Below are 27,262 nucleotides of genomic sequence, written 5' to 3' on the forward strand. Positions count from 1 at the left end.
TGTGAAGACCAATCAAAAAAACTAAAAGACATTCACAAGGTGAACCACAGGCCCGTTTAAAATGGTAAGATGACTGCATTGTGCATACATGTACTGATTCACAACGAAACTATCCAAACCACTCCAATAACACTTGTACATACACACACACAAACGCATAAACATATAGCGGGAACATCGTACAGGTAAATCCTAACAGACAATGCTCTCCATCAGGAAATAAATACAAATAAAAATCCACACAACAAATTTAAGATCTCGCCACCTCGTCATTGAACATATTTGCTTGTGGCATGTCACAATTATGCCAGTTATTCAATGTTGATTGTTTTGTTAGATTTGAAAAAAATAACAATATTTTGGAGATTATGGTTTTCAAATAAGCTAAAGTGAGCGAGAAAAAGGCCATTTTTGAACATGGGGTGAGACATTGTTACTAATTCGTAAATAAAGCCAGTTTGTTATTTCGAATGATATATTTTGGTTTTTAGAGGGAGAGAAACCAAAAGCCTACCGTTGCCTCATGGGTCTCCTGGTCACGGCCAGCACGGGTACCAAACCAGCATCTCGAGCAACACAGTTTGTATCTTAGACAGCTGAGCCACTCGGGCAATGTACAACATCACTGGTCAGGAGTAGGCTGCAGTACTACAGTAAAAGCTAAATAAACCTAACATGGTGCTTGCCTACGGAGCTGTGAGGGGAACGGCACCGCAGTACCTCCAGGCTCTGATCAGGCCCTACACCCAAACAAGGGCACTGCGTTCATCCACCTCTGGCCTGCTCGCCTCCCTACCACTGAGGAAGTACAGTTCCCGCTCAGCCCAGTCAAAACTGTTCGCTGCTCTGGCCCCCCAATGGTGGAACAAACTCCCTCACGACGCCAGGACAGCGGAGTCAATCACCACCTTCCGGAGACACCTGAAACCCCACCTCTTCAAGGAATACCTAGGATAGGATAAGTAATCCTTCTCCCCCCCTTAAATGATTTAGATGCACTATTGTAAAGTGGCTGTTCCACTGGATGTCAGAAGGTGAATTCAAATTTGTAAGTCGCTCTGGATAAGAAATAATGACTTAAATGTAAATGTAACATTTCCACACCTTAATTCTAGTCTAAGTTTGCAGGACAGAGGAATAGCAATTCTTACACTATTGTTCTAAATTCAATCACTTCTTCATCCTCATCATTCAGTTTATTGAAATTAAATTTTGAACTTGTGCACAATTATCACTTTCTATTTGGTTTATGTCACCCAATCATTGTCAGTTAGACACAGTAGTGCATTGGGACCCAAAAGCATAATCAGTGCTCTAACTCCCCCTTGTGCTGGTCTGGAGCAATGAAGTAGTGGCACAGGGTACCGTACTAAACAGCAAATTACCTCTTAAATCCCACAGCATAATCTCAAAACTTTTAGTTGAGCAACCCCAGTACCTTGTCACAACACAACTGATTGGCTCAAACGCATTAAGGAAAGAAATTGTACACATTTTAAAAAGACACCTGTTAATTGAAATACATTCCAGGTGACTACTTCATGAAGCTGGTTGAGAGAATGTCAAGAGTGTGTGTGCAAAGCTGTTGTCAAGGCAAAGTGTGGCTTGTTTGAAGAATATAAAAACCATGTCTTCACTATTATTCTACAATGGAGAACATAATAAAAATAAAGAAATGAGTAGGTGTGTCGAAACCTTTGACTGGTACTGTATATATAATATATATATAAATATAATTATATAATTATATAATATAATTATATAAATAAATAAATTTTGCAGTTCACCTTAGAACATATTGGCAGGTGATAGTGACTGCTTTGTGTCAGTCTGTCCTTTTGTTGTAAGAAAAAGATTTATGTAATCATCGAAAATATGAATGCTCTGATTGATACTCTTGAAAATAATTTATAATTAAATAATTACCAAAATGACAGTCATACAAGTGGAAAGATTAAAATAAAATCCCAAAATTATCATCATTTTATCTGTAAAAAAAATAAGTAGTTTTTATCTGATCATATAAAATATAGATCATATTCTATTTCATAATTACCTGGTCAATCAATGTTCACTATATGGCTTTGAACTTACCTTAAACAGGTCATGCGGGGAACAAAAAAAATGGATCAACAACATACTATATTTAACCACATATCTGTTTTTCTCTGTTCGAAGACTGAAATGTCAACCAAGCAAGTTTCAATCATAGGCCAGTCACAAAGGAAAACAAAACAAAAACAGGTTCCTCAAGCTCACAAAATATCATACACCATAATGCAACATAAGGTAGACTCACAACCGAATACAGTATGAATTGGTCATAGAAGACACTGCACTTTCAGTGCATGTTACATGACCAAAAAATAGTTCCCTTATTTAAAAAAAATAATAATCGCACAGCAATTGAAATACCATTGATTGCAGCCAGATTTGATTTGATCATTCTCACACAACACCAAAAAAGGCCAATAACATACCTAGAAACTGATTAGAAAGATGCAATGAGTGTAAACAGGTCAAATTAAAGTGGCGATTTTTAAATAATCTGACTGCCCAGACCATTTTAGCATCACATTCAGTCAGTGGTCAATTGACCCCAGTTTGCACAATTATACACACACGTTAAGTTTGGGGCCCCTTACATATGACTTTGTTATTGAAAGAAAAGCTAATTTTTTTGTCCATTAAAATAACATCAAATTGATCAGAAATACAGTGTAGACATGGTTAATGTTGTAAATGACCATTGTAGCTGGAAACGTTTGATTTTTTATGTAATATCTAACGTCCCCTTTTCAGGACCGTGTCTTTCAAAGTTAATTCGTAAAAATCCGAATGACTTCACAGATCCTCATTTTAAAGGGTTTTAACACTGTCTCCCACGCTTGTTCAATGAACCATAAACAATTAATGAACATGCACCTATGGAACGGCCGTTAAGACACTAACAGCTTACAGACGGTAGTCAATTAAGGTCACAGTTATGAAAACTTAGGACACTAATAACGCCTTTCTACTGACTCTGAAAAACACAAGAAAGACGCCCAGGGTCCCTGCTCATCTCCGTGAATGTGCCTTAGGCATGCTGCAAGGAGGCATGAGGACTGCAGAGGAGGCCAGGGCAATAAATTGCAATGTCCATACTGTAAGACGCCTAAGACAGCGCTACAGGAAGACAGCTGATCGTCCCCCCCATTGGCAGACCACGTGTAACAACACCTGCACAGGTTCGGTACATCCGAACAAGTACAGGATGGCAACAACAACTGCCTGAGTTACACCAAAAACGCATAATACCTCCATCAGTGCTCAGACTGTCTAAAATAGGCTGAGAGAGGCTGGACTGAGGGCTTGTAGGCCTGTTGTAAGGCAGGTCCTCACCAAACATCACCGGCAACAACGTTACCTATGGGCACAAACCCACCGTTGCTGGACCAGACAGGACTGGCAAAAAGTGCTCTTCACTGACGAGTCGCGGTTTTGTCTCACCAGGGGTGATGGTTGGATTCACATTTATCGTCAAAGGAATGAGCGTTACATCGAGGCTGGAGCGGAATCGATTTGGAGGTAGAGGGTCCGTCATGGTCTGAGGCAGTGTGTCACAGCATCATCGGACTGAGCTTGTTGTCATTGCAGGCAATCTTGTATTCTTGCTCAGTTGTGCACCAGGGCCTCCCACTCCTCTTTCTATTCTGGTTAGGGCCAGTTTGCGCTGTTCTGTGAAGGGAGTAGTACACATCATTGTACGAGATCTTCAGAACAAGAATAGACGGACGAGTTTCAGAAGAAAGTTTTGTTTCTGGCCATTTTGAGCCTGTAATCGAACCCACAAATGCTGATGGTCCAGACACTCAACTAGTCTAAAGAAGGCCAGTTTTATTGCTTCTTTAATCAGGACAACAGTTTTCAGCTGTGCTAACATACTTGCAAAAGGGTTTTCTAATGATCAATTAGACTTTTAAAATTATAAACAGAATGTGCCATTGTAACACAGGAGTGATGGTTGCTGATAATGGGCCTCTGTATGCCTATGTAGATATTCCATTAAAAAAATCTGCCGTTTCCAGCTACAATAGTCATTCACAACATTAACAATATCTACACTGTAATTCTGATCAATTTGATGTTATTTTAAATGGACAAAAATAAAAAGGTTTTCTTTCAAAAACAAGGACATTTCTAAGTGACCCCAAACTTAATGGTAGCATATATATATATGAAAAATGAAAAAAATATCAACTTCAACACTGCTTTTGGCATGTTTTAAAGAGGTCTTGAGTGGGGTTTTGCATTGATGAGTCAGTAGACTATTTTCCAGTGTGTGGGCTGTTCACACTCTTTCTCACTGTCCCCACAGAAGCGGTTGTAGGTGGTTTTGGGTTCAAATCCCAATATCTCTCTCTCCTCGTGGATACGGAAGGAGAAGGTCGACACGGATGTTCCGATAAAATACCTGGGAAATGGAAGGAATTCAATTCAGTACAACTTTATTAATCCATCCAAGAGCAACTAAGAAATAAAGACAAGTCACTTTTACAAGTATCAAACCAACAAGAAATATTCAACATAAATACAATATAACAAGACTCAGACTACCTGATGGCACTCTAACTGCAGAAGATTGGCAATCAAAATAAACGTGTTTACATGTCCTAATAATCCTAAAGATTTCTCAGAAAACCCGGTGTTTTTAATCGGCGTCGGCTTACTTTGATTTTGACCTTACACCGATTAAGATAAGCAGAGTAACGTGTTTACATGACTATTGCATAATCTGCCAAATTATTACTGTGCACATGTGTTACAGGGTTTGGTTTTTCCAGTTATGTTTTGAGGTTGGACGTATAGCACATTAGCTAGTAGGGCGCACCAATTGGTGTCACTTCGATAGTCAGTGTATGTTACCATCTCATTATTGGGAAGGTGTTTCACATGTGCTGGCCCAGGTTCTATTTAAGACTGGCTGGCCAAGTGCTTCAGTTGTCTTGAGCGATGTGGCGTGTCAACACCTTTAGTTGGCAATCGTCATTTTAAATTCAAAACAATTTTATCTGATCTTCCCTGTTTTCATTTTGCTAAACTTTTGGTTTGCTTTCTAACTTTAAGTTTGGTGTGGGTTTTTCTTTTGTTTGCCTCTTCTTGGGCAAATTTAGTGGGTTTCTTTGAGATTCTAGTTGTTGTTGCTAGTCAACTTTCAGTGGACACCCCCATGACTGTCTTTTAGAACCCGTGCTAAAACCCCACCTGTTTTGTTTTGGTTGTTGTTAGTGACACTTTGTTAGTTCCCCCTTCAGTTTGAGTGACATATTTGGTTTTCTTGCTGGGGAACATAACAGTATGTAAACGTACTCTCTGAAACCCGCTCCTGTCTTCAGAGTGAGATCGTGGTCAGAAGAGGATGGACTAGTTGGACTGTTCCTCACCAATCTGTATTTGACCTGTGTTTTAGTGTGTGCATCTAATAGTAAGTACTGTCTGACATGTCATTACTTTAGTTGAGTGTTGATAGTTCAAATATACCATATCTATGTGGTATTTTTCTTTCATGTGTGTCATGCTACTGCTAGCCAGCTAAGCCAAGATGTTAGCTAGTAATACTAGCTCCTTCGGTCTGGTGTAGCTCACCCATCATTTCAGGGGTAATATTATCAGTTTCATATTGACTGTTTATGCATAGCCTTGTTTATGGACATTTAGAACATCATGCTACTGTACACTGTATTTAGCCTTATTTATGCATGTAGCCTAATTTAGCCTGTGACTTCCACGCGGCGCAGTTACTATCCCACGGTGGGCTTGTGCACAGAGCCTGGTTTCATTACGGTCACATTTCTGTTATGTGTTTACCAGTAATTGGGCCTTTATTCTGTAAATGTTTTTGGTTTTATGACTTATGTTATATTATGCCGTAGCAGTAGACTCTTAGGGATTAACATGTGCACTTCAACAAAAGGAAAGCACAAGAACGTCTGCATAATTTGTACTCATTACAGCTCGCTACAGTACGCACACATTGTGCAACACTTTCATCTGAATGGTGGAATATATACTGTAAGCACGCAGTGTAAGCTGGGAGCTGTACCTGGCATGCGCGCAGATCCATTGGTCGATGATAGCCACACCCCCGTCTTTGAGTAGTTCCAGGTCGTCCCAGGTGGGCTCAAAGCGTATCATCTCTGGTAACATCCTCTTCAGCTCCGCCAGCTCTGCACAGGACAGACATATGAAATATTAATATAAACAATTATTTGATCAAAATATTTTTGGCCTCATTGCAATTAGCCCATACAAACACATTGAATAACAGATAATGTCTGTCCTATATAAGAAAGATCATGAAACATTTGTTATGCATTTAACCCCTTATTTTTGGCACTAATGAGTCTTGAGGCCTGTGGGCATCCTAGAGCAAAACATGTTCGTGAGTTCTCCCTTCTATAGAGGGGTCATCATAGTGTGTAGGCTAAACCGTTTGGAGGCTACAGACGATTTTGTGAGAAGAGCGACTTTTGGGGATGTCTCATGGTCTGACAAACACCACTCCAGCCCTGACATCTTTCACTGCAGATGCGGGTGTGCGACAGGCAAATTTCTATGCAGATGTTTTATTTTGCTATTTAGATTTCCACAGGGGGCGCAGACATCGACTGTGGGCATTCCAATTCATAACAACATTATAAGTATGTTATTTTCTTTTAGCTGCAACTATGAATTGCTTTATTATCAACTCCATCATCTAAATTCAACATCAATCTATCTCAATTGCACAAAAGTAAAACAGTACCTTCATCATCTGCATCTGTGGCCACAAAGACTCTGTCTAGTTTGGTTTTCTTCATGAGGCTCATGATCTTCTTCACAGCTCCTTTGAGGCTGGGCACATCCTCTCTGTGACCCCATATAAAGTCCTTCCTTCTCAGGTGGACACCCAGGTATGGCCCCCCTCTGGCAGAACCCAGCTTATTCTGAGTTTACACACAGAAATTAATAACACATCAAACCACTCATGCCCAATCCAAATGAACCACCAACAGCAAATCATAACTATCCATACGTTAACATGTCCCCTCCATTAATTGTAAAGGTTAAGTAGATACAGTAGACCTACATGCTGCTAGTGCAGGAAGTAATCAATGTGAATGGATAAATAAATATAATCTAAATGTGCAAGAATTTGATGCATGTGAAGAGGTCTGAAAACCTTAACGAGAGTCCAGTCCTCGTTGTATACGGTCTGGTCCTGCTCGTCTGTGGAGTTCAGGTACTTTGCTCGGAACTCGTCCCCTAGGAGACGCAGGTGTTTGGCGAAGACCATGCTGCGGCGAGTCTAGAGAGAAGGCACGAAAAGACAATTAACAAAATTGGGGACTGTTAAAACAAACAGGTAAGGACAAGTCATTCAATTAGTGGCAATAAGGTACAATTGTGATGACAGAACAATTAAATAGCAAAAGGTTGAGGCATTGAAATGCCCAATTTAGTTAATCATCTTGTTACTACAGTATCTTATCTACACTGAACAAAAATATAAATGCAACATGTAAAATGTTGGTCCCATGTTTGAGCTGAAATAAAAGATCCCAGAAATGTTCCATATGCACAAAAAGGTTACTTCTCTTAAATGTTATGAACAAATGTGTTTACATCTCTGTTAGTGAGCGTTTCTCCTTTGCCAAGATAATCCATTCACCTAGCAGGTGTGGCATATCAAGAAGCTGATTAAACATCATGATCATTACAGGTGCAGCATGATAATGCACAGCCCCACATCTCAAGGGTCTGTACACAATTCCTGGAAGCTGAAAATGTTCCAGTTCTTCCATGGCCTGTATACTCAGACATGTCACCCATGTTTTCTTTGGATCGACATAGACGACAGCGTGTTGTAGTTCCCACTAATATCCAGTAACTTCACACAGCCATTGAAGAGGAGTGGGACAACATTGTCACACTGCATGAGGCAACTAATGGTCACACCAGACACCGACTGGTTTTCTGATCGACGCTCCTACCTTTCTTTAAAGTATCTGGAACCAACAGATGCATATCTGTATGCCCAGTCATGAGAAATCCATAGATTAGGGCCTAATGAATTTATTTCAATTCACTGATTTCTTTATATGAACTGTAACTCACAAAAATCGTTGCATTTATATTTATGTGCGGTGTATGATTGTAGTCTATCAACCATTACCAAACATAAGCTACATTCTTTACAACATAACATCAGACTAACATTCCAGTAGTCCTTTCCAGCGTAGTGATCATGGAGGACAGTCTCTGCTCTATCCAACATCACTGACCTTCAGGGATATCAAATCAAATTTTATTTGATATGAAAGGAAATACAAGTGAACATGTGCACATCTCATACAGTAAATTCAGAAAATCCAATAAAGACTATGCATCTAACTCTAGAATGTTTTTTTTAGTTTTAGTTTAAATTGGAAATCCACAGCACATGTCATATGGTTATATTATTAGTATTTGATTTACTAAGACAAGAAGATTTGGCCTAAATCAAGCATTCATAAGGGCTGGTTCCATATGAAATTATTTGATCTACCATGGCCAAACACAGACTTCTATTGACTCACGTTGATGTGATGTTGTTCTGCAGGAGGGGTGCCAGCATGGAGGCGTGGCCCTGAGCTGAAAGACAAGTGACGTTCACACACCTGGTTTCCTCATAGCCCCAGAACCAACCTCTATAGAGAGGGAGAGAGAAAGAGGGGAAAGGTTGTAAGGCCTCCATTAAAACACAGGGATATTTCTTTGACTGCAACTACCCCATACTCACTACCCCACTATACTACTACTAACACATTTGCTTCCACTCCCATAACAAAACCTTTAGTAGCAAGTATTTACCTTTTCTAGTTCAACTTTGCGAGACATAGAGATAGGTAAGCACAGATGACAGACTGTTAGTTTCCTCGTGCCATAGTCCTTTGTGTCTTTGGAATGCATTGTGCTTTGTTTCTTGTGTTTCTATCCATCTCTGAACCTGGTTACTGTACCTGTAATAGCCCTGTTTGTCTTTGGAGTACATTAACCGCTCAACGCAGGGTCTCTCATCCACTTTCTCCTCCCATTTTCCATCCGTCCACCCTTCAGCATAGTTCTGTAGCACCAGCACCTGTTCAATAAACGGACCTCCAGACTCTGGAGCCAAAAACATGGAAATATAAAATGTTACTTTAAGCCTGCAAATAACAATGTTTTATAACTTGTTATACGTTTGTATGAGCCTTTATATCCAGGAATCATAATGCTTTCTTACACCCATGCAACAATCATTAACAGACGAAAATGGAAATGAGCCAGGCATCAGGGGAAGTCAACCAACCACAGCAACATGTAAATGTACTCAAATGTCTGAGGGGTGGTTCACACTGTCGTGTTGACCAGGGTGTTACTGTGCTGCCTCTGATATTTGCCTTCCACAATATCCTTTCCAGCTCGATCCCAGTAACTATGGTGGATGTATAACCAGGCCAGCACAATAAAGCTCACTTCAGCTCAGCTGCACTCACCGGCTATAAACTCCTCGTATTCTATGACTGGCACATTGCCCTGAAGACTGGTGAGGCTGAAGAACTCTCCCCAGAGGATTCTTGTCTGGTGGATGTCTGGGCTCTGCCAGTGGTAGAGACGCCCCCAGGGAGGCAGCACCAGCACCCAGTCACCGTGTCTCCTCAGGGTCTTCACCAGGGATGCCATGCGGATGTAGACATCCCGACGCAGGTTGAAGCCCTCTGGTGGGTTGACATCGTAGAGAAGATACCTGGCAGCATAAAGTTATAGAGATTGAATATTATAGTATAATACTGTTGTGTTATATTGATGTGCCCGGCAGCCTGATAAACATGAGTTGTGTCAGACCTAGAGTTACAGCTCCCAGGAATCCAAGGAGGCGTTTCACTCAGGAGGTGGTGAGGTAGACAACGGTAGCCTGCATTTTGAGCGTTTTAGTATCACGCTTGCTCTGCAGGTTTAACTTAGCTACCACATTAAGTTACTTGGTGATAAAGACTTTATTCAATCGGTTTAAAATGTATTCTGGTTATAGAATATGTATCCCACGTCTTGAGTTTAAAAAAAAAACATTATAGCAGATATGACTGGCACCACTGTCGAAAACTAAACTAATCTAGTCAAATGTTACCGAACTGAATAGATTGGAGCTAAATGCCTCCCTAATGCAATAGAGGCTAAAGAACAGAGCAGGCTAAATCTGTGTTAACTATTGCTAATGAGTACGCAGCCGACGCTCTTTACCGTAGATCCCGTGCTGCTGCAGTGGTCGGTGAAAATACTGTATTTCCTGCACGGAATGCATCTTCAATTTGACCCTCAGCGTCTACAGCTCTCAACCCGAGAACCATCAAACACATTTTGACTACAAATGTAACAGAAAAAATCCACAACACGGGCGATTGAAATCCACTGCAGCTGTGGTCCACCATTTTATCGTTGAGCCACGCACTTCCGGGAGGGTGAAGCATCTGTGGTTGCGCATAGCAACTGCATTTTGTAACAATTTGATACAGTATAGGTAACGTGACAGTATCACCTGCTGGAGGAGTGGCATGTGTCAAGGGGGTAGATTTTTAGCAACGATTTTATAGTTTCTTGTTTTTACGCTGGTCAGTTATTCTACCTCGTTCACTTTCAATAAATTGGCATTAGTGCACATACAGTCAGAATGGAATACAATTTAGTTAGGACTTCCCATTTCAGAATACAGCCTAATTCCAGAAACATTCCATTTCACTATATTGACATTTTGGTAGAATATGGCATGATCGAATATAATAGAATAGGATAGAAAATAATAGAATAGAACATATTCTACACTTTTAACTTTCAGCTAGCGTAGCCTATATCCTGTATCACATATTTTGGAACATAGAAAATAATAGAATACCATCATTTGAGTTTGCTTATTGCAATTCCACCACTTGCCAACAAAAAAAACCTGCAAATGGTGGCCACAATTCGGGCATTCCTGAATGTCAAAATCAAATCAAATTTTATTTGTCACATGCGCCGAAAACATCAACTGTAGACCTTACAGTGAAATGCTTACTTACAAGCCCTTAACCAACAGTGCAGTGCAAGAAAAGTTAAGACAATATTTACCAAGTTTTATTTTTTAACATTTATTTCACCTTTATTAAACCAGGTAAGCTATTTAAGAACAAGTTCTCATTTACAACTGCGACCTGGCCAAGATAAAGCAAAGCAGTGTGACAGAAACAACAACACAGAGTTACATATGAAATAAACAAGCATACAGTCAATAACACAATAGAAAAAAAAGAAAGTCCAAATACAGTGTGTGCAAATGGCATGAGGAGGTATGGCAATAAATAGGCCATAGTAGCAAGTAACTACAATTTAGCAAATTAACACTGGAGTGATAGATGTCCAGATGATGATGAGCAGATGATGGTGTGTAAGTAGTGATACTGGTGTGTAAAAGAGCAGAAAAGTAAATAAAAACAATATGGGGATGAGGTAGGTAGATTGGGTGGGCTATTTACAGATGGACTATGTACAGCTGCAGCGATCGGTTAGCTGTTCAGAAAGTTGATGTTTAAAGTTAGTGAGGGAAATGTAAGTCTCCAGCTTCAGTGATTTTTGCAATTTGTTCCAGTAACTGGTAGCAGAGATCTGGAAGGAAAGGCAGCCAAAGGAGGTGTTGGCTTTGGGGATGACCAGTGAGATATACCTGCTGGAGCGCGTGCAACGGGTGGGTGTTGTTATCGTGACCAGTGAGCTGAGATAAGGCGGAGCTTTACCAAGCATAGACTTATAGATGAGCTGGAGCCAGTGGGTTTGGCAACGAATATGTAGCAAGGGCCAGCCGACTAGAGCATACAGGTCACAGTGGTGGGTGGTATAAGGTGATTTGGTAACAAAATAGATGGCACTGTGATAGACTGCATCCAGTTTGCTGAGTAGAGTATTGGAAGCTATTTTGTAGATGACATCAACGAATCAACGGTAGGAGAGTTGTATGGCATTGAAGCTCATTTGGAGGTTAGTTAGCACAGTGTCCAAGGAAGGGCCAGAAGTATACAGAATGGTGTCATCTGCGTAGAGGTGGATCAGGGAATCACCCGCAGCAAAAGCAACATCATTGACATATACAGAGAAAATAGTTGGCCTGAGAATTGAACCCTGTGGCACCCCCATAGAGACTGCCAGAGGTTCGGACAACAGGCCCTCCGATTTGACACACTGAACTCTGTCTGCGATGTAGTTGGTGAACCAGATGAGACAGTCATTTGAGAAACCATGGCTATTGAGTCTGCCGATAAGAATACGGTGATTGACAGAGTCGAAAGCCTTGGTCAGGTCGATAAAGACGGCTGCACAGTACTGTCTTTTATCGATGGCGGTTATGATATCGTTTAGTACCTTGAGCGTGGCTGAGGTGCACCCGTGACCAGCTCGGAAACCGGATTCTAAATGGTCAGTGATCTGTTTATTAACTTGGCTTTCAAAGACTTTAGAAAGGCAGGGCAGGATGGATATAGGTCTGTAACAGTTTGGGTCTAAAGTGTCACCCCTTTTGAAGAGGGGGATGACCGCGGCAGCTTTCCAATCTTTAGGGATCTTGGATGAAACGAAAGAGAGGTTAAACAGATTGGTAATAGGGGTTGCAACAATGGCGGCGGATAATTTTAGAAAGAGAGGGTCCAGGTTGTCTAGCCCAGCTGATTTTTACGGGTCCAGGTTTTGCAGCTCTTTCAGAACTTCTGCGATCTGGATTTGGGTGAAGGAGAAGCTGTGGAGGCTCGGGCATGTAGCTGCGAGGGGTGCAGAGCTGTTGGCCGGGGTTGGGGTAGCCAGGAGGAAAGCATGGCCATCCGTAGAGAAATGCTTATTGAGATGTTCGATTATCATGGATTTATCGGTGGTGACCATGTCGCCTATCCTCAGTGCAGTGGGAAGCTGGGAGGAGGTGCTCTTGTTCTCCATAGACTTTACAGTGCCCCAAAACTTTTTGGAGTTAGAGCTACGGGATGCAAATTTCTGTTTGAAAAAGCTAGCCTTTGCTTTCCTGACTGACTGTGTATATAGGTTCCTGACTTCCCGGAACAGTTGCATATTGTGGGGACTATTCGATGCTATTGCAGTCCGCCACAGGATGTTTTTGTGCTGGTCAAGGGCAGTCAGGTCTGGAGTGAACCAAGGGCTATATCTGTTCTTAGTTCTACATTCTTTGAAAGGGGCATGCTTATTTAAGATGGTGAGGAAATTACTTTTAAAGAACGACCAGGCATCCTCGACTCACGGGATAAGGTCAATATCCTTCCAGGATACCTAGGCAAAGGAGGGCATGTTTTTTTTGTATTTGGAGGGCAAGTTGGTCAGGATAATATCTATGACCCTCATGGATTCCTGCCCATGTTTATGGATTTAGGGTTGTACCTGGTGGTTTCCTTGATAATTTGTGTGAGATTGACGGCATCTAGTTTAGATTTTAGGACTGCTGGGGTGTTAAGCATATCCCAGGTTAGGTTACCTAACAGAACGAACTCTGAAGATAGATAGATGGGGGGCAATCAATTCACATATGGTGTCCAGGGCACACCTGGGAGCTGAGTGGGGTCTATAACAGGTGGCAACAGTGAGAGACTTATTTCTGGAGAGATTTTTTTTTGTAAATTAGAAGCTCGAACTGTTTGGGCATAGACCTGGAAAGTATGACAGAACTTTGCAAGCTATCTCTGCAGTAGATTGCAACTCCTCCCCCTTTGGCTGGGTCACTCAGTGACAGCAAGCTAGCTGTGATGATCAATGGTCCAGAGTTTACGGCAGGAATCTGGCGTTGTAGTGGAGAAAAACAGTCCGAGGCTGGCAGGTAATTATCCAGGCTAAAAAAACGGCTGGTGCCTGAGCAGAGGGTAAAGGCCGCTAGCAGTGGCTAACAATGACTACACACAGGGCCTAATTAGCTGGCTACCCTCTGATGAACGTTTTGGCGATAGGGTCTAAACAAAATAGCGAATCCGTGTAGTAGACTATGTAGACTAAAGTAAAAAAAATATAAAAAGTAACACAATAAGAATAAGAACAACAAGGCCATATACAGTGGGCACCGGTACCTAGTCAGTGTGTGGGGGTATGGGTTAGCTGAGGTAATTTGTACATGTAGGTAGGGGTGAAGTGAATTTACATAGATAATAAACAGCGAGTAGCAGCAGTGTACAAAAGGGAGGGGGGGTCAATGTAAATTGTCCGGTGGGGATTTGATTATTTGTTCAGCAGTCTTATGGCTTGGGGGTAGAAGCTGTTGAGGAGCCTTTTGGTCCTAAACTTGGCGCTCCGGTACCGCTTGCCGTGCGGTAGCAGAGAAAACAATTTATAACTTGGGTGACTGGAGTCTCTGACAAATTGATGGGCTTTCCTCTGACACGGCCTATTATATAGGTCCTGGATGGCAGGAAGCTTGGCCCCAGTGATATACTGGGCCGTTTGCATTACCCTCTGTATTGCGTTATGGTCAGATGCCGAGCAGTTGCAATACCAGGTGGTGATGCAACCAGTCAGGATGCGATTGAAGGTGCAACTGTAGAACCTTTTGAGTATCTGGGGACCCATGGCAAATCTTTTCAGTCTTCCGAGAGAGAAAAGGTTTTGTCGTGCCCTCTTCACAACTGTCTTGGTATGTTTGGACTATGATAGTTTGTTGGTGATATGGACACCATGGAACTTAAAACTCTAGACCTGCTCCACTACAGCCCCATCGATGTCAATGGGGGCCTGTTCGGCCCGCCTTTTCTTGTAATCCACAATCAGCTCTATTGAGGGAGAGGCTGTTGTCCTGGCACCACACTACCAGTTCTCTGACCTCCCTCCTCCTTCCTAGGGCATCTCATCGTTGTCGGTGATCAGGCCTACCACTTTTGTGTCGTCAGCAAACTTAATGATAGTGTTGGATTCGTGTTTGGCCATGCAGTTGTGGTTGAACAGGGATTACAGGACGGGACTAAGTACACACCCCTGAGGGGCCCCAGAGTTAAGGTTCAGCGTGGCAGATGTGTTGTTGCCTGCTCTTACCACCAGGGGGCGGCCCATCAGGAAGTCCAGGATGCAGTTGCAGAGGGAGGTGTTTAGTCCCAGAGTCCTTAGCTTTGTGATGAGCTTTGAGGGTACTATGGTGTTGAACACTGAGCTGTAGTCAATGAACAGCATTCTCACATGGGTGTTCCTTTTGTCCAGGTGAGAAAGGTCAGCATTGAGTTTGATTGAGATTATGTCATCTGTGGATCTGTTGGGGCGGTATGTGAATTGGAGTGGGTCTAGGGTGTCCGGGAGGATGCTGTTGATGTGAGCCATGACCAGCCTTTCAAAGCTACCAATGTGAGTGCCACAGGGCGGTAATCATTTAGGCAGGTCACCTTCACTTCCCTGGGCACAGGGACCATGGTGGTCTGCTTGAAAAATATAGGTATTACAGACTCGGTCAGGGAGAAGTTGAACATGTCAATGAAGACACTTGACAGTTGGTCCGCGTATGCTTTGCGTAAACGTCCAAGTAATCCGTCTGGCCCAGTGGCTTTGTGAATGTTGATCTGTTTAAAGGTTTTGTTCACATCGGCTACAGAGAGCGTTATCACACAGTCATCCAGAACAGCTGGTGATCTCGGGCATGCTTCAGTGTTGTAGTAGGATTCAATCTTAATCCTGTATTGACGCTTTGCTTCTTTGATGGTTTGTCTAAGGGCATAGCGGGATTTCTTATAAACGTCCGGATTAGTCTCCCGCTCCTTGAAATCAGCAGCTCTATCCTTTAGCTTGATGCGGGTGTTGCCTGTAATCCATGGCTTCTGGTTGGGATATGTATGTACAGTCACTGTGGGGAAGACGTCGTCAATGTACTTATTGATGAAGCCGATGACTGAGATGGTGTTCTCCTCAATGCCATTGGATGAATCCCGGAACATATTACAGTCTGTGCTAGCAAATCATTCCTGTAGTGTAGCACTTCCGTAGTGACCACTTCCGTATTGAGCGAGTCACTGGTACTTCCTGCTTTCGTTTTTTACATTCATTCCTGCATCCTCGAGCAAAAACGGACTAATATAAGTATAAAGAGGGGTTCCTGTAGATGCAGGAATGCGTAGATGCAGGAAGGCCCTGAGTTGCAGACGGCAGTTGCACCCTTCTCAAAGACACCGGTAGGCTAACTACAGGTAACTACCAAAATAAAGGTAACACCAAAATGAAGAGTCTTAATAGGGCAATGGGCCACCATGATCCATCAGAACAGCTTCAATGCACTTTGGTATAGATTTTGTGTCTGAAACTCCTTTGGAGGGATGTGACACAATTCTTCCACAATCAATTCCATAATTTGGTGTTGTGTTGATGGAAAAAGCTGTCTCAGGCGCCGCTCAGAAACTGGTCTGGTCACACACCTATACAGTTGGGTTGAGTTCTGGTCACACACCTGTACAGTAGGTGGCAGAATGCACATATAATTGTTACGAACGCCATCTCTCTCTCTCTCTCTCTCTCTCTCTCTCTCTCTCTCTCTCTCTCTCTCTCTCTCTCTCTCTCTCACACACACACACATGCTCATTTCAGACCCCTCTTTCAAGGTCACTGAGATACAGTATCTTCTACCCATGGTAGACAAAATAATGGACAACTGGGCATTATGTCCCTAAGCATAATGGGATGTAAATTGCTTAACTTATGCAGGAACCACACCTGTGTGGAAGCACCTGCTTTTTTAACTTTGTAGCCTGTCCCCCATTTACTCAAGTGTTTCCTTTATTTTGGCAATAAGCCCATCCGTATCTCTTATCTGTGGCAATGATGTCCATGATGATTTGAAATTGTCACAAGATGGCGGTATTGCACTGATAGATGTGTTTACTGCCAATGAGTTATGATAAATTTAAACTGCTGTGCATCTGAGAATCTCGGACGTTTTTTTATCTCGCTCTCTTACTGATGGTGATTAACGTTGAAGGACGCCTTGCAGCACTTTGTGCAGCCAGCCACTCCCTGTGCCCGTGGACCAGAGGTTGAAGTCGTGGAACCGTAGTCCTTATCCACCTCAGTGCACAAGTGGAAGTCCTCCTAGCCGGGTGAGAGACGCGTCCAGGCACATTCACAACGCAGATAACTAAAAAAGACAACGGGGATAGAGGAGCCTCTTTTCAATTGAAGGGATATTCCCGGGATTCTTCACTTTCCTCCAGAGTGGATTAAGGGACAACATTTCCAATTCAGAGGCAAGTAGAATATTATAATTTCACATGTGCCACACTATGTGTTTAAATCTAGCGTTTAGAAAAAAAGTTGCATCACTTGAATGTTACTTTGTAGCCTAATTGACTATTCCGCGTTGGTAGCAGAATCTGAGAGATTCGGACCAAACCCAAATTATATTAAGTGTCTATGCAGTAGCCTTATTCCCCATTATTTACACTGCAGTCACTAGTCCCTGGTAGTTTAAAGTCAAGGTTTTAACATAGTTTATCCTTTTCTTCCTTAGTTGATTTGTCCTACTTGTGCAACTCTAATGCCACGTAACTTTTTGCGTTAGACTACCCCCTAAATGTTTGACGCATCCTTGCTTTTTTTGTCTTTGAATGCGTGTAGTTTGTTTGGCGTAATGGTTTTGCAATACTTTTTCACTGATAATCGTTTCTGACCATTCATTCCCTTGTTCTATTTCTGTGTTTTGTTTTATTTGGGAAGAGATTGGTAGACTACTGTCGGGAGGGGTGGGTTAAAATGAGTTACTTCTCTCTCCTCGTCCAAACCTATGGCGATTGTGTATTGTTAATCAACAATGTGAACATCTGCTGTCATTGCGCTGAAGCAGAACAAGCCATTGAGAGAATGGTGCTTTTATTGAGATTTGTAGGACAAGGGTGAAGAAAGCTGTGCAATTTTGCTAAGACAAAGTAGATGACTTATCACAGATTTCATGCACTCACGTGGCTATGTTAGTGTCCTTACTGTGGTCCACACTTCACTAGCCTACAAGAATGTGATTTCACACACAAATAATTTACTTTAGTTGCAGACACTTTGAAATAGCCTACACTTTTAATGAATTAGACACAACCTACAGTGATTGTATTACTTTTTGAGTCTCTTCCTGTACTTACTGTACTGTATCACGCCATCAACTTTTTAAAGCATAAAACTGTTTTATTCTCTGAGAAACATCCCAGAGGTTCTCTATTTTTCCTCCTCCTGTGATTCCCTTATTAGAGTCCATTTGGAAAAGTATTCAGACGCATTTACTTTTTCCACATTTTGTTATGTTACAGCCTTATTCAAAAATGTATTAAATTATATTTTTTCCTCATCAGTCTACACACAATAGCCCATAATGACAAAGCGAGAACAGGTTTTTATACGTTTTTGCTTTGTCATTATGGGGTCTTGTGTAGATTGAGGGGGGGCATTTTAATGTGGATGAAGTCAAGTCTGAATACCTTCCTAATGCACTGTAGCAGGGGCCAGAATTTGGAATTTTGGATCATGGAAGGCCCAACATCATGAATAAAAATTGGTTTAGGTCTGCATTTTCTACCGTAGCTTGGTAGTTCAGATGCAACCAGGGTCTGGGTCTCATGTGATTTTTAATTTTAACTACTGGAACCTCAGAGATTCGAACCCAGCGTCTCTTGTCACTGTGCTTCATACAAAGGAGAATTGCCTCCTGTTTTGTTTTCTGGACTCAACTTTGTCTGTTTAGGGAATAGGTTATTCTGTGTCAAAGCATGCCTAACAACAGAAAGGGAAAGCCCAATTAAAAAAACAACCTTTCTCGTACCCTTGAAGATCAGTAGCTATGTTTGAAATGCCACAACAGAGTGCTGCTATCAAAGACACTGGTTCAGATGAACTAATTGATTCCAGACTGACTGCTCATACAGGTCATGTATATGCTGTTATAGATAGGATAATGGATCTATGCTATAGTCTCCTCAGCTGTTCACTGCCAAAAGACAATGTAATTGGTCATAAAAATACCAAATGGACATTGTCATAACTACAATGGGGAATGGCCCATTCAGCCCATGTGCACCATAAGTCCATCCCACAAGCCAGAGAACAGTTCCCCTTTTCTTTATTACTGTGGTTTCATCAGATATGACACTGCCTTCATGAGCCTAGTCACCTTTTTATTAGTGGGACTGATCAAACAAACAGGCAAATGTGGATGGTGCGGTGCTGCCATGAAGTTTGGGGAGTTTGTCTAAATGGCTGTTTATTTACCCATCTGGGGACAATGAATCGAAAGTATAGCGAGGTGAATTGCTTTTGATGAGGAAATTAGTGTTGTCTCACTTGCCAGTGTTTTCCACCCTTATTTGTGTTTGGCAGTGGTTGAAGTACCTAATTTTCATACTTGAGTAAAAGTTTAGATATTTACTCAAGTGAAAGTCACCTGGTAAAATACTACTTGAGTAAAAGTCTTTGGTTCTAAATATACTTAAGTATCAAAAGTACATTTAATAGCTAAAAGGTACTTAAGTATCAATAGTAAAAGTATAAATAATTTCAAATTCCTTATTAAGTAAAGCAAATGGCACCATTTTCTTGTTTTTAAAATGTATGTATAGCCAGGGGCTCACTCCAATACTCAGACATTATTTACAAAAGCAATTGTATTTAGTGAGTGCCAGGCCAGAGGCAGTAGGGATGACCATTTGTTCTCTTTATAAGTGTGTGAATTTAAGTGTTTCTGTCCTGCTAAGCATTCAACAGTACTTTTGGTTGTCAGGGCAAATGTATGGAGTAAAAAGTACAATATTTTCTTTTGGAATGTAGTGAAGGAAAAGTTGTCAAATATAACTAGCAAGTCCCCCAAAACGACTTAAGTAGTACTTTAAGTATTTTTACTTAAGTACTTTACACCACTGGTGTTCTGAACCATGTGTTTGTCCTCTAGGCTGGCCAAGTTTCCAGGGGCAAAGTCCCTCAGCCATAGTGATGAATGTTTGCTCGGATCTGCCTGTGGTGATCTGCTGTTGTGAGTACTGAGGTGTGTGTCCTGTGTGTTATGTCGCGTTCACGTGCTAATCGGAATTAGGAAACTCTGAACTTCTGACCTGCTAACTGGTTGAACACGGCATGTAAAAACTACAAAAAGTTAGCAAGTCGGAAATATGAAAGTACTTTGGTGCGACAACTGCAAATCAATCCCAGAACAACAGCAAAGGACCTTGTAAAGATGCTGGAGGAAACAGGTACAAACGTATCTATATCCACAGTAAAAGGAGTCCTATATCGTCATAACCTGAAAGGCCGCTCAACAAGGAAGAAGCCACTGCTCCAAAACCACCATAAAATGCCCGACTATGGTTTGCAACTGCACATGGGGACAAAGATCATACTTTTTGGGGAAATGTCCTCTGGTCTGATGAAACAAAAATAGAACGTTTGGCCATAATGACCATTGTCATTTTTGGAGGAAAAAGGGGGAGGCTTGCAAGCCGAAGAACAACTGTGATGCACTGGGGTGGCAGCATCATGTTGTGGGGGTGCTTTGCTGCAGGAGTGACTGGTGCACTTCACAAAATAGATGGCTTCATGAGGATGGAAATGATGTAGCTGTATTGAAGCAACATCTCAAGACATCAGTCAGGAAGTTAAAGCTTGGTCGCGAATGGGTCTTCCAAATGGACAATGACCCCAAGCATACTTCCAAAGTTTGGCAAAATGGCTTAAGGACAACAAAGTCAAGGTATTGGAGTGGCCATCACTAAGCCCTGACCTCAATCGCATAGAACAATTGTGGGCAGAACTGAAAACATGTGAACAAGGAGGCCTACAAACCTGACTCAATTACACCAGCTCTGTCAGGAGGAATGGGCCAAAATTCACCCAGCTTATTGTGGGAAGCTTGTGGAAGGCTAAGTTTGACCCAAGTTAAACCAATTAAAGGCAATTCTACCAAATACTAATTGGGTGTATGTAAACTTCTGACCCACTGGGAATGTGATGAAAGAAATAAAAGCTGAAATAAATAATTCTCTCTATTATTCTGACATTTCACATCCTAACTGACCTAAGACAAAGAATTTTTATCACAATGATTAAATGTCAGGAATTGTGAACTTCTGACTTCAACTGAATATTTATGAAAGCTTTAAAATGTAAATTGTGTTTGGTTTTGAGGATATGATAGCGTGCTCTTGATTATGGTTACTTTAAGGTATTTAAAAAAAATACATTTTTAACTGTTCCCTGAGCATTCCCTGTTTCATCATAGAATGCTCATGTTCTAAAGGGGAATGTTTATTTTATTCTATTTAACTAGGCAAGTCAGTTAAGAACAAATTCTTATTTTCAATGACAGCCTAGGAACAGTGGGTTAACTGCCTGTTCAGGGGCAGAATGACAGATTTTGTACCTTGTCAGCTTGGGGATTTGAACTTGTAACCTTTCGGTTACTAGTCCAATGCTCTAACGACTAGGCTACCCTGCCGCTGTGCAATTTGGAACCTGTCAAAGTTTTATCTGGGAATGCTTGTGTTCCATTTCCCTTGGTGCTAGCTGTTCCTGGTTGGCATCTCCAATGTGTGGGATTGGCTTTTGGTAAATGTTTTTTCAAGGATGGGACCATCACAGGAGGAGGCTACATATGTAGGGATATCCTCTTTACTACTAGAAGTGGTACAGACTGACAGACTAGTGTGTTTCCTATGTTGATTATCTGACTCAAACTATTCATTAAATACATACTTTATCAGGTAATGATACACAACCAGGGAACAGCAAGATGATTTGTTGAAGGGACTGTCAGTCACCAGATTTATGATTGCACAAATTGAAACCCTTGAACTCCTGTGTAATGCCTCATCTCCCTACAGGAAGTATTACTGTTCAACTTGATTCAATGCTACGAAAATCCAGGGCAGCTGCTTTTCCCATTCAGTTGCTGAAACTAAGCCACAGCAGAGCTACATACTGTACTGTAGCCCACTGACAAGACTTCACTGCACAAAACCTGGAAATGTAAGGTACATTCATTGAGGTAGTGGAATATTTAAGTGTGCTCTCTCTCTGCTTGTGTGTGGCTGGCAAACCTAGAACATGTTGCGTCACAGAAGTATTTTGTATCCAATAAATCAAGGAATAGGGGGCACTATGAAGTTAATGGCAATAACCTGGTCTCCCACCGGGCAGCATAGGATGTTTTGGCTGTGCGTGTTGTACCCTGTTATGGCAATACTTTTCAGAGGGAGAGGCACATGTGCAGGGAGTGAGAGTGTGGAGGGAGGCAGGGACGGGGACCAGTTTTTTTGTTTTTTTTAACCCTGTGTGGTGGTTGGTTGGTAGTTAAAATCCATCAGGTCTGGTGCAGCACATAGATTGAACAGGACAGCCACCATATAAACATGGCAAGGCAGGGCCACAACATAGAGGCGTAGTAGAGGAACCCTTATTTCTGCTGTAGCACTACACAGCTGATTCAAATAATCAAAGCTTGATGAGTTGTGTAGTGCTAGGGCAACATCCAAAATGTGCACCCAAGGGGGGCCCCAGGACCAATTGTGAGAACCCTGCTCTCGCAGACCAGCAGCACACCCAGAAATCATCTGCAGCAGTAGTGATCATCACTGGAGGCTAACAGGGCTGATTGGATGGACTAGTGGTGATTGTGAGGGAGGCAGGGACCACTACCCCACTGTCTCTCACTGTGAACAAGGCAAAGATATTTGCTGTGTTGTGGTGGTGCTCTCTAGGTTGGGACCCTTTTGCTTGTTGGGGACAGGCATAGTTGGTTGCTTTGCTAAAGGGAAAACAAGAGTTTTCAACCAATAATACAAAGACAGGCCTTAACCAACCCTCTCTAAAACACCTCCAGCAAAAATGACAACCATTTATTTAATATTAACTTTCAAACAAATGTCAAGTCCTAATAAAGTCCCTGTTGCCCCAGGCAGGACTCTGACTTTGGCTCCCTATAAGTTGTTGTTCATGAGTATGTGTTGTTGTGCCAAGTCAATGTCCCTTTAATCAACACTTTACACTCACTTTCAACTAGGGATGCACGATATATTGGAATGTCAAAGCTACTGTGCATACCTATATAACGTAGATGTATGACCTATGTGATGCCACGTAAAAAATTGTGTTACACGTGCAACACAGTATTCCTAACCTAGCCCATAATGTCTGCTGTGTGGATCGAACAGTCATTTTAAAGTGTAAGAACATTTCGGCGAGACGACGCAAAGGCGAAATCCATTAAAGCCAAGATTTTTTTTACATTTAACCAGGTAGGCTAGTTGAGAACAAGTTCTCATTTACAACTGCGACCTGGCCAAGATAAAGAAAAGCAGTGTGATACACACAACAACACAGAGTTGCACATGAAATAAACAAGCCAATAACACAAACAAGTCAATGACGCAGTTGGGAAAAAAGTCTATATACAGTGTGTGCATGAGGCCGGAGGCAGTAAATAAGAATGACAATTTAGCAGATTAACACGAGTGTAATTTTGTATTGGAGATGTTTGATATGAGTTTGGAAGGAGAGTTTACAGTCTAGCCAGAGACCTAGGTATTTTCTTGGTCAGAACCGTTCAGGGTGGTGATGCTAGGCGGGCGGGCGGGTGCGAGCAGCAAACCATTGAAAAGCATGCATTTTGGTTTTACTAGCATTTTAGAGCAGTTGGAGGCCACGGAAGGAGTGTTGTATGGCATTGAAGCTCATTTGGAGGTGAGTTAGCAGTGTCCAAGGAAGGGCCAGAAGTATACAGAATGGTGTTGTCTGCGTAGAGGTGGATCAGAGAATCACCCGCAGCAAGCGCGACATCATTGATATATACAGAGAAAAGCATCGGCCCGAGAATTGAACCCTGTGGCACCCCCATAGAGACTGCCAAAGTTCCGGACAACAGGCCCTCCGATTTGACACACTGAACTATGTCTGCAAAGTAGTTGGTGAACCAGGCGAGGCAGTCATTTGAGAAACCATGGCTATTGAGTTTGCCGATAAGAATACTGTGATTGACAGAGTCAAGCCATGGCCAGGTTTATAAAGACGGCTGCACAGGACTGTCTTTTATCGATGGCGGTTATGATGTCATTTAGTACCTTGAGCGTGGCTGAGGTGCACCCGTGACTGGCTCGGAAACCAGATTGCACAGCGGAGAAGGTACGGTGGGATTCGAAATGGACAGTGATCCGTTTATTAACTTGGCTTTAGAGACGCAGGGCAGGATGGATATAGGTCTATAGCAGTTTGGGTCTCGTGTCACCCCCTTTGAAGTTGGGGATGACAGCGGCAGCTTTCCAATCTTTGGGGATCTTGGACGATACGAAAGAGGTTGAACAGGCTGGTAATGAGGGTTGCAACAATGGCGGCGGATAGTTTTAGAAAGAGAGGGTCCAGATTGTCTAGACCAACTAATTTGTATGGGTCCAGGCTTTGAAGCTCTTTCAGAATATTTGCTATCTGGATTTGGGTGAAGGAGAAGCTGGGGAGGCTCGGGCGAGTAGCTGCTGGGGGGAGGGATTACAATGAAATTCATTGCCCTTGACAATCAATCATTCTCTGTCGTGGGTGATGTTTGCTTTCGTCAACTGGTCGAGCACCAGTACACACTTCCAAGTGCGTTATTTTTCAGATGTTGCCCTACCGGAGTTACACAGTAATAGCATCACTGCTATTAGCTTCACGACATACATACTATGGAATGCCTTTTGGGCTTTGCGTGTCAAAGAAAGATACAGTAGCACTGTCAAAGCTGTACAAAAAAAGTCTGCAAACACCGGCCTCGAACGATGTGTTTACAGTACCCGCGTTGGTAATAAAGCAGTATTTGTTCAACCGCAACTTCTGGGGTAGCTAGCTTTAGCTTGGTACCTAGCTAGCACCAACACAACCAGCCTGAAAACAATGACCAGTAGAAACTGCAGTCATTTTAATTATTCTTAGCAATGATTTAAAAATCCTTGTGAGTAAGTATTAGCTAGTTCGCCACTTGTTGTTCACCTATTGAAACTGAACTTCAGTTCATGAAAATAAATAGCTAGCCAGCTACTTAACCCTTTTGCCTGAAGCTTGCGTTATAAGCTGCCAGCTGGCTTCATCTGGCTCGTGATGCTCGACCGGATTGGGTTGTGTGTTGTAAAGCTAGCCACAATAAGGATTAGGCACGAGGAATTTGCGGTTTGCCTTCAAAATAAAAGTACGTCATTGACAGTGATGCAAATGAATACAAATTGTAGGGCTAACCGCAAAGCTCACTATTGTGGCTAATCTGTATTGTGACAAGCTTCACATAGATGGGTCTGACCACCATTAATAAAACAAGAACTGTCTTATATATTAGGGTTATTTTAGATGATAACTAGATTGTCTGTTTTGGTATGTTTTTGGGGAAGAACATTGTTTGCATCCATGAGCTAGCTACCTTTTTTAAATGACCAGCACTGTAGGTTGCGCGAGACGACAACTTTACCAGCATCATAGAGTACGTATCGATGAATCGTTATGACATATGAAATACGAGTGATGGTGTAATAACTACGTAAAAAAATGAATGAACGCGTTAAATTATTATGTGTATATTATATGTATTATCATATTCAGATCCTGATTGGTCAACAAGCTTATTTGACACGTTAAGTAGTGTTGATGTGTATCTTTTTTGACACTCGAAGATAATTATAGGAATCTTTTTTTTTTTTGGCAAGGAAAATATTGGTATCGGACTAAGATGCCGTCATATCGGTACATCACTACTTTCAATTTATTATGATTATTTATGAGTTGTGTGTCTTTTGACCAGACTTGTTGCCTAACCTTTGAGTTTCTAAGGAGGATCTATGTTTCTATGAATGTTATTTCTAAGTAGCTCTGTCAGCTTTACTTTACAAGGCAATTCCACTGTAACAGCATGATGCTGAAAATAAGATTTTTCACTTTAAAATGTGTCACACAAATATCAATGATTGCAAAGTTGAACCATACAACTCTGTGCACTAGGATGACCTTTTAACAATTTCCACTAACACTTTTAGAAACACATTTACTTGAACAGTGCAGATGCATATTTTGGTAACAGAATGATGGCACATGGCACCAACTGTCATTCTGTTACCAAACTTTGTGTTTTTGGACAATTTTCAGTGGACATTGTTAGAGTTGCATGGTTTAACTTTGCAATCATTGGCTTTTGAAAAATATGAGTCTACATCATTATGTTATCGTGGACTTGCCTTACATCAGATCATGTTGTTCTTGACTGTCATGCCAGCAGTATTTAAAAAAAAAAATATATATATATATATAACAGTTCTAATAGGCTAGATGTAATTGAGCTTGACATTACAATGATTATTTTCTGAAGGAGGAGTATATTGTATTCAGTTGCATGACTCGCCACGGCGAGTTTACAACAAAAGTAACGTCATTTAGGAGAAATGGGCCTGTATTATGTTCTCGCTCTCTGACTGTACTCTGATAGACCGGTTACTGGAGTCAACCGCACTAATGTTGTGCAAACACAAGTATGATGCACGGATCTGGAATCATGGCCAAATGCCACTAGTCCCTAATATAGTGCACTACTTTTGACCAGAGCCTTATGGGTAGTGTACCATGATTAGTATGTAGGGAATATGGTGCCATTTGGGATGAAGCCATGACCAAGTGCCAAGATGCTTCATCATTCCTTCCTGATAACGATCACAACATGCATAATTTCAAGTGGAATGGTCTTCTGAGCACACTAAGTATTCCCATAATGAATCCAGATCCACTCCTAGAGAAATCCTCTCACCATCACTGTTTGTCAGTTCATTCAGTGCCGTTAAGCAGTTTATAAATGCAGGGAAGGAGAAATGATACACACACACACAACTCCATGCTCTCGTATCGCAGGTCACTGTCCCAGCCTTCCGTTGTGCTTATCCTCCTCCACCAACCCCCCTCCCCATGATGCATCTCTCTCTCCCTGCTTTACTAAAGCTCCTCAGCATGCCTGACCGACTGCCTCGTCTCTTTGTTTTTAATCGCTGTGATGTTATCTTACAACCCACACAACCTCTGTCCCTACCATGGGATTTGCAGTCAATTAAATGCAATAATGAACTTTATCATTTGTTTGCTCAAGCTGCACTATCATGCAATGCAGACTGGCTCTTAGGTTCGTCTGGCTCGTGTTTCATACTGATTACAAATGTTTTTGTTTACCTTTTTAAATTTGTTTTTCTTTTAGATTACATTTATCATGATGAAATTG

General features: G+C 41.7%; 2 protein-coding genes across 2 annotated transcripts in view; one reads left to right on the forward strand and one right to left on the reverse strand.

Annotated features, from left to right (window-relative positions):
• Window positions 1-3,182: 3,182 nt before the first annotated feature.
• On the reverse strand, window positions 3,183-10,486 carry LOC135547571 (GDP-fucose protein O-fucosyltransferase 2-like). Its single transcript, XM_064976686.1, has 9 exons — window positions 10,285-10,486; window positions 9,540-9,790; window positions 9,024-9,168; window positions 8,601-8,711; window positions 8,240-8,306; window positions 7,205-7,330; window positions 6,788-6,968; window positions 6,086-6,209; window positions 3,183-4,456 (listed from the first exon to the last, which is right to left on the reverse strand). Exons 1-9 carry the CDS (start codon window positions 10,470-10,472, stop codon window positions 4,303-4,305), a joined length of 1,347 nt encoding a protein of 448 aa, XP_064832758.1. The 5' UTR covers window positions 10,473-10,486; the 3' UTR covers window positions 3,183-4,302.
• A 6,494-nt stretch (window positions 10,487-16,980) lies between these two features.
• The window catches only part of LOC135547572 (unconventional myosin-Ib-like), a 146,889-nt gene continuing 136,607 nt past the window's right edge, over window positions 16,981-27,262 (forward strand). Inside the window, exon 1 of the mRNA XM_064976687.1 lies at window positions 16,981-17,267. The gene's annotated coding sequence lies outside the window, so the exon portion shown is untranslated. The remainder of the gene's footprint in view (window positions 17,268-27,262) is intronic.

Source organism: Oncorhynchus masou, chromosome 10 (genome assembly GCF_036934945.1).
Source record: "Oncorhynchus masou masou isolate Uvic2021 chromosome 10, UVic_Omas_1.1, whole genome shotgun sequence".
Taxonomy (NCBI): Eukaryota; Metazoa; Chordata; class Actinopteri; order Salmoniformes; family Salmonidae; genus Oncorhynchus; species Oncorhynchus masou.